This window comes from Amphiura filiformis, chromosome 6 (genome assembly GCF_039555335.1).
Source record: "Amphiura filiformis chromosome 6, Afil_fr2py, whole genome shotgun sequence".
Taxonomy (NCBI): Eukaryota; Metazoa; Echinodermata; class Ophiuroidea; order Amphilepidida; family Amphiuridae; genus Amphiura; species Amphiura filiformis.
The window spans coordinates 28,831,459-28,844,959 of NC_092633.1; the positions used below are offsets into that span (position 1 = coordinate 28,831,459).

Sequence of the window (13,501 nt, forward strand, 5' to 3'; positions counted from 1 at the left end):
ACCATTGTGTCACTGAATGAAAAGTTACGGTGGTACATTGTGGTCTCCTGTTGGGCAGAATATTTATCATTTTGGTCATGCACACATATTGCACATACACATTCATGAATTCACAATGAATGCATGGCAGCTTGAATTAAAGCTGAAAACATACAATTTTATCTTCTTGTGACGTACTTGTTGGCAATCTTATGGCAATTATTTGAACCACATGAAAAGAAGAAGTTATCACTGATTTGAATGTGTTGAATTCCCTAGTTGTCCTGTTTTATAATCTTAAGCGACAGCACCCCCTCTGTAATTAGATATGTAGAGCAAGGATATCACTACACTGGAGACAGTGAAGTAAGAGGTCAAGTAGTTCTGCTCTAGTTTGATTACTATTGAAGTCTTCTGACTGCAATATTATGATTTTACCTATCATATGACATACTGTAATGAATAATTGCCTTGTTTGAATTATGTTTTTTAATAAAATCAAAACTTTTACTTAAGGGTGGCGTAATAAGAATGTGTACCTGGAGGGTGGTGAATTATAAAGGGGAGGGAGATATTTTGGCAGGCCCAAAGGAGGGACAAAGATTTTTTGATGGGCCGAAAGGGGGGGACAAGCAAATCTTGTCACAGATATTTGGGAGAGAAGGGAGTATATACATATTACAAAATGTTCAAATATGCTAAATATTCTGCTCACTGCACTTGCATCACATGATTAGACAATTTCAGGTTTTAAAATGGGGGTTTTCCTAAAAATCTGGCATTTGAAGGGAGCAAAGAGTTTTGTTGTTGAAAGGTGGTCAGCATAGATTTTTTGGCATGTCAAAAAGGGGGTTTAGGAATTTTTGGCAGACTATTGTGAGAATTCACCTTCCCTGGGGTACATGCACATAACTATTGCACAGCGTCTTAACACATTTCTATATCACAACTGCCATTAGCAGAATGAATCAACACTCTTATACAGGGTGTACCAAAATGATTAACACACACATCCACTAGACAGATCTTAACTGGCACTTGATAAAATCCAATTTTTACTTTTATAATTTGTACTCAAAATTACAAATATGAGACTAAATCTGGGATGTGACATCAGTACTAATCAGTTTGAGACAACCTGTATTTCAGGTGTTGATGACTGATTTACCCTCCCTACCTGACAAATATGCCACTCCCAATTGTAAATATTCTGCAACATCTGTGATGAGAATCTCCTCATCTGCTGCCATGGCGACAACATCCTCTGTAAACAACAAAACAATAAGTGGATTGTTAAGGGAATATGTTATTCTCTGGTATCATGTTAACAGCAGCATCACACATGTAACTGATAGCGAGGTATTCTCTGTAGCCACAGTAACAACATCATCAGTTTATATCAACTGGCTGGTAACCCATATCGTTTCCTGCTATCTTGATAATCAAATCAGGAAATCATGAAATTAATATGGCAATAATTCAACTTCAATAATATTGTAATCAAAGCTAGAGAGACAGATAGACAGATACACAGACAGACAGCAAGAGAAGCAAAGAGACAGAAAAGAGATAGACAGAGAAAATCTTTGTACAAGTACGTATCAAAAATATCTCCTCTATCACAAGATACACATTTATTCTCATAAACATACATTACAATGTCGCCCAGATGCCCAGAACATTTCAAAAACTGAAATCAAATATAGAAAGTACTTGTTAATCATACACATACATAAATGTTAATCAAACTTCTCTCATGCCGTGGCCAGCAAACATTAATTTAAATTGTGTGAATCCAAGGCCAAACTGTAACGGTGCAGCATGCACAAACATGTGACTTATACTTAGCGTTTTGATGGCAGAGACTATTTCGGTCATTTTCCCCAAATGAACTACAAATATTTTAAGGTCTGTGACAAAATGATTCATGTGATAATTGATTCAGCTATATATCAATCATCTTCGTCTTATATCACAACATTCTGAAGTACTTATGTGTCATACGGCTCAGATATCTTGTCATGTCAAAAAAATTTAATTCTTGAATCCAGAATTCATCAGTTTTATGTTAACGTGTACATAAAAACTAATGTCAGTGAAATCAAGATGACTATATTTCGTTACCAAAACACCTAACTTTTTCTGTTGAAGAATGTACATAGACCCTTGGGGCACACAACTTTAATTTTGGTAGGGGTGTGTGGCATGGAGTGCCAAACTTTGGGAACTGAGAACTGATATAGCGGGCAAAATAGCGGGTTGTGAACTGAAATTTCACAATTTTGGTCCAATGACCTAGAAATGGGCCAAATTATAGGGTGTGGAGGTAATTTTTTTTTCCAAATGAGCTGAATTTAAAAAACTGAAGTATGATCCCCACAAGCTGCTCTTCATAACTGCTGGAGAGCCTGAAAGAGAGCCTGGGATCCTTGACGGCCACACATCCTGTCTAACCTTCACATATATGAGAACGTCTTCTCCGGGCATAGACCTTTCCTAGGGGTTGTTGTGAACTGCTACACAAAACAATTACATTATATTAACCATTTTACATGAATCAATCTTCATTAATAATTAATCTAAGAAATCTTGATGAGTTAAATTACAACTTCCGTAATTAAATTTGTCACATGTTTTGACATGAAATAGAACTTACTTTGTGGATATTTATTTTTATGATGAACATTAGGCCTACTGTAAAAGTGAAAACATTTGTGTTTCATTTAATTTGGTGTTTTTTGCCTCTTGCTGAACTTGTTACATATAAAACAGATAAAAAAGCTTACTGGAAAAATGTTGAGAGGTTCAAGAACCAAAGATCCACCCACTGAACTGTACAATATGTGACTTCATTGGAACTCAATACCACAATTTGTGTTGCCTTTCACTCTGCTATTGTGCATCTAATACTAGTAACTCAATCAAAATGGCACAAAACATTAAAACGCTTTGAAAAGGCCAGACAGTGTCTACAAGACTGTCAGCAGAAAAACGAATCATTCAAGTTTTTCTTTAAAAAAAAACAAAAAACTATGAATAGCAGAAAACATTAGTGTCAACTATCACTGCTCAATTTGATTTGTGCCGATACATTTATACTTCTAGAAATAGTAAATGTGTTCAAAGTAGTGCATAACTGCAAATGTTTTACACAATTTTTATTTTTCCACTGTTTGCCAGAAACACAAATTTATAAAGCATACTGTACAAGTGCAAATTTTTTGTGATCGATTATTTGCGATTTGTCAATTTTGAACTGTTTCCCTTGTTTTTATTTTTGCAATTCTAAGTTTCCTTACATTGACCTATACACAAAGGGAATACATTTTGTGCATTGTTATTTTCACAGTAGCGTATAATGCAAAAAAACGCAAAAATAAATGTAGCGCGCAAATTTTCACTTTACAGTATGTGAAACTATTTAGACTTTGAAATTTTGAAGCAAATTGTAAAACTACTAAGAAGTGCAAGTTCAACTTCTAAAATATATTGCACTGCTAAAATATATTGTTTTAAAGAATCATTTTGGCAAAAATAGAACTAAGAATTCATTGAGAGGAAGAACTAAATGAATAAGACATGTTTGGGAATTACTGTAATTTGATATGGCCTTGACACTAGAGGATGAGTCAAACACAACATTTCTTCACATGCACTTTGCAAAATATCTAGGTTTACAAAATGATAAAAAAAAAACAAGTTCAAATGTGTGCTAGAAACTTTAAGAATATTATCTAAACATTATGACATCCCACCAAGGCTGCATGATAAAATGTTACCATGCACTCCAACACAAAATGTAGCTTACAAGTACTTTAACTTTAAGCATTTCTCAGTCAAATGCGGTCATGAAAATACTCAAGATATGTGTAACAACTGACAAACATGGGTGGTCTTGGACCACTTTAATAAATATTTTCTATCCAAGTGTAGACTGTAGTTGCGTAGCGTCAGAGGGACATGGGGAGGGGGCACATGCCCACGCCCCATCAATTGCAAAATTTAGAAAATCCCATCGGAAAATTGCCAAAATACGGCTTGTGCCCCCCAATCATACCTGGTGCCCCAATCATGGTCGGTGCCCCCAATATGATGACCCACGCTTCGCCACTGGTGGACTTATTCTATACTTGCAATTATGGATGTGTGCCCACCATTGGCGGCAAAATGTGTGTGTGACACAATTCACTCCTATTCTGCTATTACACCCATAGACAATTCACCAACAGTCAAAGTCTCTGTGCTGAGAATATTCATGAGGGCCAATCCTTCTATCTTACATGTCGAAAATATCCCACCAGTCTTGCAGCCTTCATGTCATGCTGCGATAGAGCATTTTGTGTATTTACGTTTCAAAAGACCGTAAAAAGATGTGCTATGTGCATAGCAGTTTCGTATGTCACACCCCTTAATAGATGATGCTGGAACTGGGACGTTAATGATCCCACCCCACTTACTTGTGTTATTCTAGACATACCAAGTTCATTTAGCTTTTTCCTTTCGATACCTGTATAGCCTAATTATTTAAGATAATCACCATAGTCCATAACATGTAATGTCTCTGCTAAAGTAATAAAAAGATGACACATTAACAAAAGGTTAGCAAAACTCGACACACTATGGACCACAACGGCCTCATCCCAATGGCATAGTTCATTAACCTCAATTAAACACTCATAGTGCAAAATCTGACCTCAATTTGCAGCGTATGAGTTTTTGAACCACACATTATCAAAGGTCATCCTATGAATGTACAAATGTATTGGGGTTAAAGAACTGTGCCCTGATAGATGAGCATGTTGTGGATCCTAGTGACATGCATCTAGATTGTTTCTCCTCAGATCTTTACACCCAGACTTGTGTGATAGGTTTCATCACCATGACTACATCATCACCACTCCATTTGTTCTGACATCTTCCTTTCCATCACGTAGACATCTTACACCCGATCTTTCATTTTCGCAGATATTAAAAAGCTAAGGCTATCGCTGTCTCCTGTTCTTTTTGTCACCTTGTTTTCTGCGCTAAAGATATGATTTCACCCAAATGAATTATTGAAATCGAGACACTGGCCCAAAGCAGATGAAAGACATTTGATCAATTTTAATTTTAATATTTCTTTGAGACGAAGAGGCTTCAAAAAGCAAGGATATTAAATTGCTTCAAACTAGTTTTGTTAGTGTTCTCCATCAAAATTGACAAATTCATAAGTGATTTTACTGGATTTACGTAAAAATTATAGCACCTTCTATGCTTATAAAATAAATTTGCTGCAAATATAATCTGTTTTCAGTATTCCTCCAAACTACCCCTCAACACAATATACTTTGACGGCAAGATATGTGATATTCGACAACTTCTTACATGATGCTCTTTCCTTTATGACACTTTGGAAAGCATTGTAGGAGCTTGTAGGTGCCTTGCAGGCTGCAGCTATGGTATTTTGTTACAATTTAGATATACTTCAAATAATGAAATAATTTTTCATGCTTATGACTGCAAATACATTGTTTTCATGCATGAGAGTGGTTTTAGTTTGAGCAAGTATGGTTACTATTTCAATATCTGCTAAAATAATATACTTTTGAAATATATTAATTGTTATTATTTCAACCAAAAAAAAAACATGTTCTGATACGTTTGTATCCAAATATCAACAATCATTTCAGGAAGTGAAAGTGTTTTTTTCTCCATAAAAAGCTAACATCATATACTATATATACCAATGTAATCGTGATACTGATAGAGAATAATTTGAACTTAAAAAACAGTGTTACCATGGCAAAACACTTAAAAATTATAGACCACCATATGCATGTACAGTAGATCCATAATAGCAAATGCACAGTTGAATACAAAAATACAGGAGAGAGTGCATGATATGATAATGGATCTGATCAGAGTACAGTTGATTACTAATTTTATTTAATTAGACTCCAGTAATAAATTAGATGAATTTTTGTCAAAATGGTTCAGTTTGAAATCATTTTTCTCTGTACGATTTACACATCTGCATCCTTCCTATGTTATAATATTATTATGGAATAAATGCAATTATTTCTTATCACTTTACTCAAAACATGCCTTTTCTTTACACCCAATTTGTGGTGTTATCAATGTGACATTGAAATTGTGAAAAAAATTGAGTGGAAAATAAATTTCTTTTATACCTCAATTAGAAGGTACAGAAACATGCTAAGACAATCAAGTGATACCTCCTTTAAAGTGTAATAGAAATTGCACAATGCTGCAAAAGAGTATTTATGATTGGTATGTGAATGAGACATGAAAATCAGCAAAAGCTTAGTGTTCGTTAGCTTATCTATATAACAAAAATATGCAATTTTTTTACTTGTTGTGAAAATTTAAATAAGACCTGTTAATGTTGATGCCCTTAGCCTTTATGAAAGGCCTGTTCATTATTTTCCTACCGCGACAGGGAGCCAGTCTTGGCCTTGCCGCTCCCCCCTCGGTGACAAGGATCGTCGGCAAGGATTGTGAGCCGTCTTTGACAAAGACTAATATGCGCTATAATTAACATTCTTAGTCAGTGGGAGTGGTCTAGTTCGTAGACACATTTCTGATTGGACAATTGCATGATTTTGGGTGCCGTCTATCAGGCCGTAGACGACCCACGCCATCATCGCGCCTTGATAATCCGTAATACGCGTGTAGAGGTGCGAAGTATGTATCGCGCTGGATGCGTGAGACTAGTCGCGGAATACGCGAACGCGCTTAGCAGTACGCGCAACAGAATACGTAAAGTTGTAAACAAGTTTCGTTCATTTTATAATGAGGGGAGTTTTTATGACGGTAACTTAGTTTTTGCTTTAAAAAAATTGTTTACATTTATTAAAATAATATTTAACTGACTAAGAATGAGAATAACGATAGAATTTTTATTTTTTATCCTCTACCTATGATAGGCGACAGGCAGGTCAATATTTTTATCGTAGTGGATACGGCTGCGCCGGCATCCACTACTCAAAATATTGGACCTGCCTGTCGCTCTATCACACGGTAGAGGATAGGCAAAATAAAAATCCTATCGCTTATTCTCTAAATGTATATCATTAAGCTGCATTCCTTCATCAGCCACTGAGCTTGTCTCAAATTCCACACTGATACATCTTTCATTAGTCCTCGTAATGACTTATCCATCCATTTACCCTACTTTCTCTGCCCTACTCTAATTGTTGATCTTATTTGAATGTAAGTAAACAAGACAACAAACAGTAAAACAAGAGACTAATATTCACCCAACACAATATTTCTAATAACAAGTTTAGGGCACCATTCTCGAGTCTCAAATTCAGCACATATTATCCTCCATGTTTCAAGAGCGATGTTGATAAATATTTCACAATAATTCAACCATCACTTAGTGATAAACTCACAAATCCCGGATATATCTTGCGTACGTACCTTCCAGGATGTCAAACTGGCAGGCAGATGTCATACACCCAACCAACGTCATTAGTGATGTTTAACAAAGGCAACTAAATTACTACCATTTTGTTTCAATTGTATCCAAGAACATCATTTTCTTAACACCACCTGGTGCATGTTATATCCAGAAGATGCAATCATGAGGCAAATAGACATGCAGGCATCATTTTATTCAATATGTATACATACAATGCTGTAGCGCAGCTACTATACTCACATGTACATGTGTGGCAATTATAAGTAGCCTGAATCCTGCATGGACAGTGTACGCATGCAATAATGTGTTGGTCTGTACTAATAATGCGCCACTGTACTGTCAGTTGGCCAATATGTAAAAATACGTATCGTTTATCATCCTGTGCACTCAAACTTAATAATCTGGATTTGAGTGATATTTCTATTTTTAATAAAATTATTATTAAAATATTTTTGTATTTTCACAGTATTTAATTTTGCATGTACAATAAAAGGATTTTAAAAGGCAGTATTTATTATTAACACTGAGTGTTATCATTTTGAATGCAAATAAACAAATATTTGAACTAAAAAGTAAATATTTTCTTAACAAAAACAGCATACAGAATTTGCAAATTTAAAATTCAAGTAAATATTATCCACTTTCAAATCAGTTTAATTGAAAACTAGCTTGGCATTTGTAGCAACGTTGAGTCATAAGCTGTTGTTATTTTGCACATGTTATGACAAGAAATGAAGTCATATATATCTCTGTATAGAACTAAAGCATGCAGGGAGGCACCTGTTGGACACAAACACAGCAATTTTAGAAATCTCCCAAAATAATGATTTTTCAAAATTTAATTGCTTGTGCGGTACAATTTATACAAGTCAACCCAATTTGCCAACCATGTGTTTAGAAGAATTCATGCGAGTTCTTTTGAACAACATTAATAAAATGTTACACAATATAGAAACCAAATTTTTCAAGCCATTATTATTTGAACAACGCGCTATTCCAGTTAAAATTCATACATTCCCTATGGAAGACTTGACATTAATGTTCTATGCAGGGAGTGTGAATTTTAAATGGAGTTACCTGAATGGGTGACTTCATTTGAAATCTACACTCCCTGTGTGAGCGAATATTGTCACATCTTCAAGGGGGTGTGTGGCTCTTAACTGGAATAGCCCAATGCCCTAGATGCAATCTTGATCAAAATCTAAAGATGTTGGTGAACTTAAATGACATTAATTTAAGCTTTATATCTAATAAAATATTGCAGGGTTTGGAATGATGGAAGTCACTAATTACATGGTGCATCACTGAATTTTTAAAACTTTGTCTCCATTTACTACTTCCGGATCCCACAGATTGCAAATATATTACGCATAATTACAAAAAAGCAAAATATTTATAGAAAATACAATTGGAAGACAACCAATTTAACTTACGTACATGGTAAATTAAGAGTCAGATAGGGACTTTAATGTGCTACTACTGACGCATGCATTTTCATGTTAAAAACACATGGCATTCTATTGTATGACTTTATCTGCGGGAACGTGTCATGTAATGACGAAGCCACTCCCTGATTGAAACAGTTCTTTCTGAATGGTTTCAAGAAACATGACAGACATAATGTATTTTATTTCAAATTTTGTTTTCTTTTTAATTATTATTTTTTAGTTCGTTACGAAAGGCAAAATCATTTTGGGGTCATGAGTGCTTATGAATAATAATGCACACACTGTTGAAATAGGTGAATAATGAAACATACATGTTGTATGACTGGTGAAACTGGGTCAGAAAAGTCACAATTCATATCCTTATTGTCTACATGTACTTCCTGATGCAATGTTTACTTGTTTTAATCACGACATTTCTTGAAAACTACAAAGAGCTGTTTTCCTGAATAACAAATGAAAAAACAAATTCATACAGTTCATAACCACAATCATTATATGAAAGCACAAGGAAATACTCAACCAAAGAAAAACAATTCCTGTTTATGCAGTCACTGTCAAACTTATTTGACTGCAGATGGTTGGCACAAAATGTGACGTATATTACTAATTTGACCTCAGATAACCTCCAATGACCTTGAAATGACCCAGCAAAATTTTGCCTTTGCCCTTCATTGCTTTTATTTTGAGCGATTTTCATGAAAATCCTAAAATATGTATCTTGTTTAACCACAGATGACCCCTGATAATCCTGAAATGACTTTATAAAATTGCGTTTTTCAATGCTATTCATTTTGACCAAGTTTCATGAAAATCTAACAATCTTTAATTATTTGACCTCAGATGACCAGGGATGACCTTGAAATGACCTTTTGAATACTTTCGTCCTGAAGCTTCATGGAAAGTCAACCATTTTTTACCCATTTTTGACCTCTAAGTGTTTATAAGAACAAGCCCTGTTCCCAACCACGAGGCCTCTGGAAAAGCAAGTGAGGTGGAATATCTTGGATCATCATAGGTATCAGAGTACAGCACAGACCCTGTGCTATAAAACTGTTTATAAATATAAGGGCCTATAGTTGTCATTGTCACTTCCTCCTTACGTAGACAACAAACAAATGTGATGAAACAGAAAGTAGAAATCTACTTCCGAAAAGACTGAAAATACTTTCACAAGTATAAAATGCAAAAATTCAAATTTTGATAGTGATAGGAATACCTTTGACTAAATGTTTTCTTTCCATGTATAAATGTTTTCTCTCTCTTTATTGCCATCAACACAATGTAATTTCATGATGCACTGCTAAACTGATGACTACATTTAGATAATGAAATTCAAGAGCACATGACAGATTCAAGACTGCCAAGTTGATGAATGATCCAATGTCAACCTTGTGAGTAAATTGCAAGGGTTATGTTTGATCAATACTTTGGTTTGATATTGATCAGCAAGGCTGGAAATAAACAAGGAAATGGATAACAACATTTCCCAGTAAGGTCTTAACTTGTCCATGAGAATAAGAACAGTGCCACAGCATCATGTCACAGTATTTTGAACTTAAAACATTTCCAAGGATCTGACTAACAAAACAACAACAACAAGAAGAACAAAGTAATTCCAACATCAGCTCATGAGACAGAAAGGCACAGAATCAGACATTGTGTAGCATATAGCAATGTCAATCAAACAATATTATAGAGCAATCAAACATCATCACTGCCTATTAACCCTAACCGCCTAAGGGCTTTTTGGCGACGGAAGGGAAAGAAGGAAAGAATAAAGAGAGAAAAGAAGGAAAGAAGTTGTTTGCTCTGGGTGGGATTCGAACCGAGACCCCTCGCATGCCAAGCACTCGGTCGGCGACACTTTGCCACGGGTCTTGGGCTTCGCTGGCCAGCGAAACCGTGCCTATATATCACTTAGGGCGATTGCGTCATCACGCCACGTGGGATGCATGCACGAACAGCGCATATATCAAGTAGTATTTTGTAGTATTCAGGAGGGTTAGGGTTAAGTCAATCTTAAATGTTTCTCATAATTTTGTAATTTTGATTTTCTGAGTAATAAACCCATAATTAATCAAATTTCCAGCTGCATTCTTCATTAACTTGTGGAATACATCAAAAGAGATGTATTCCACAAGTTAATGAAGAATGTGGCTGGAAATTTGATTAATTATGGGTTTATTACTCAGAAAATCAAAATTGCAAAATTATGAGAAACATGTAAGAATGACTTAGGCAGTTTTGTTATGAGGGTGATGACATGATAATTCCAGTTTATATACCTGCAACTGACAGTGACATACCATTATTATACTGGTCTTTTGGCACATATTGTAAAAGTGGCAATTTTTGTGCCACATTTATTTTTGTGCTTTTTGCGATCCAAAAAGCTACCATGAAAATAACAATGCACAAATATATTCATTTTTTTGTATAGTTCAATGTATGGAAGCTTAGAATTGTGAATTTTAAAAACAATTGGCAAAGTGCAAAAAATTACACATCTGAAAATTTCTACTTTCACAGTGCATCAAGTATACATGTATAGATGAGATAAAATCTTAAAGTATTGCTTTGAGGTTTTGGTTTTTTAATTCCCTGTACTTGGAAATTGCATTTTGATATTTCAAAAGAACAACACAATATGATTTAAAACCTCTTCATGCCTTTCCGGACAATCCTGAGATGCTGTTTAATATTTAAGATGCTGGCTACCATAAAATAGCTTCCATTCTTTATTCTTGATAGATGGTCCATCATGCCTTTCCAAATTGGTAAGTGTGAACTGAAATGACCACTGTGGCATAAATTGATGCAACTAAAAGCCGGACTAAAAGAAGATAGACAGTTCATTGATCACAATGGTGAATGACTTTGATTGTAATGCTAACTATTTTCTTTCTTGTGCAAATAATGATAATCCTATAGTTATTCTACATTCAAGTTTCAATTGGTATTAAAAATGTTAATCAAAATTTCCCATACAGTATCAATGTGTTTTAACACATGAATGTAGATCCAGTGTGGAGATCATAAGTTTTTTTGCAGAACTCAGGGAAAGGGTAATTTCGCCAAAAACAAGGACCCATATCTCCCGCCATATCGAAGGATTTTGCACACAGACATGTGGAAAAAGTGCAATTTGAGCCTTAAAGCCATATTATAACATTTTCAAACAAAATAGATTAGCATTTCTTTGCCATAAAATGTTAGCTTTTACTGTCAGATATATCCCCTTTTATTTTTGAGCCGAACAACTACGGCAAAGCCAAGAAAATTGGAATTTACTACCAACGCACATGTCGCTAATACGTACCACTCCTTCGATCATGTTGTGGTATGACCCTTTTGTTGTGTATATCACCGGTTCCGGCGTTTTATTAAAAATCTCAGATTTTGACAAAACTACAGCACCCAGAGTCTTGATTTTTGCAGGGTATATTGATTTAACAATTTAATTGTGTAAAAAAAGGAATTTTAAAAATTCAGTGAGGGCGTCTTCCTCAGCAAATGTTATAATATGGCTTTAAAATAGTTAAGGTAAAGGAGAGACACGTCCCCGTATGTGAATACATTAATATATAGGCTATACATTGAATACATGTACTTAATTTTATTTTTGAAATAATAAAGCCACAAGGCACTATATGCAATAATTTTGCTACAATGTATAGGACAATCCCAGCAATTATGTACATGTAGAAAGGATATGAAATTTCTACTGGTAGCAAAACTGATATTAACATTCATGATGGGAATGGGGACGGCAATCAGAATATTCCAATAAAGAGGTATATGGACCATTTTAATCATAACCCACAATGCATAGGGTTAACTTCTGCATTTTGTCATCTCTAAATTCAAATGATTTTATGCATTAAAAATCCTGATGGGGGCAAGAGATGAGAGACCCCAGGATTAGGAGCATGGTGGGATATTGCATATCGTGAAAAAGGTCTACGCAGTTTAATTTCCCAGTCTAATCGTACCCTACTCCTCTGCGAGTCTTCAAAATGTTTACTTGGATACCAATCTCTGTGATTTTAAAAACATGCTGTGATTGCTATCAAGAGTAAATGCAAAATTACTCTGGTAAATGCACCAATAAGTAGTATTGAAAACAAATCACAAATTAGTAGTATTGAAAATAAAAAGTTGAGTACATAAAAAAAATCTGATGTGATACATTCAGTGGTACTGATTATACCTTCAAAGAGACAATTTTGAGACGTACCAAGATGTGATCCACTGCTCTTATTCATTGTTATACATTCATGCAGTAGACTCCTAGTTCGCAACACAAACTTAAATAACGGGCAAAACAGACACATCATTTATCGGTATGACATTTTCGTATTGGTGCTGCCCTATCTAAGTTTGCACTGAAGTGCCATCTCAGTTTTGGTGCGCCGATGTGGATCATGTGTTAATGAATTTTTATTTATTCTGGATAAATAATGGGGTATTAATTACAATTACACCCATAAGAGTTTAGACAAGAAGTACAAGAAGCTGTGTAATTAATATTATGACATACATGCAACTATTTTAGCTACAGGAGCCTTGTATTTTTTAGTGCAACATTGCACTAGCTTTTTGTATACATTTCATCCCATACCGTTGTGCAGAGCTACTACGGTATGGG

The 13,501-nt window shown here is 34.9% G+C and overlaps 1 protein-coding gene across 1 annotated transcript in view; it reads right to left on the reverse strand.

Moving 5' to 3' along the window:
* The window catches only part of LOC140154445 (guanine nucleotide exchange factor DBS-like), a 157,676-nt gene that overhangs the window by 100,100 nt on the left and 44,075 nt on the right, over window positions 1–13,501 (reverse strand). Inside the window, exon 2 of the mRNA XM_072177010.1 lies at window positions 1,157–1,243. Within this exon, the coding sequence (XP_072033111.1) occupies window positions 1,157–1,243 (87 nt within the window). The remainder of the gene's footprint in view (window positions 1–1,156; window positions 1,244–13,501) is intronic.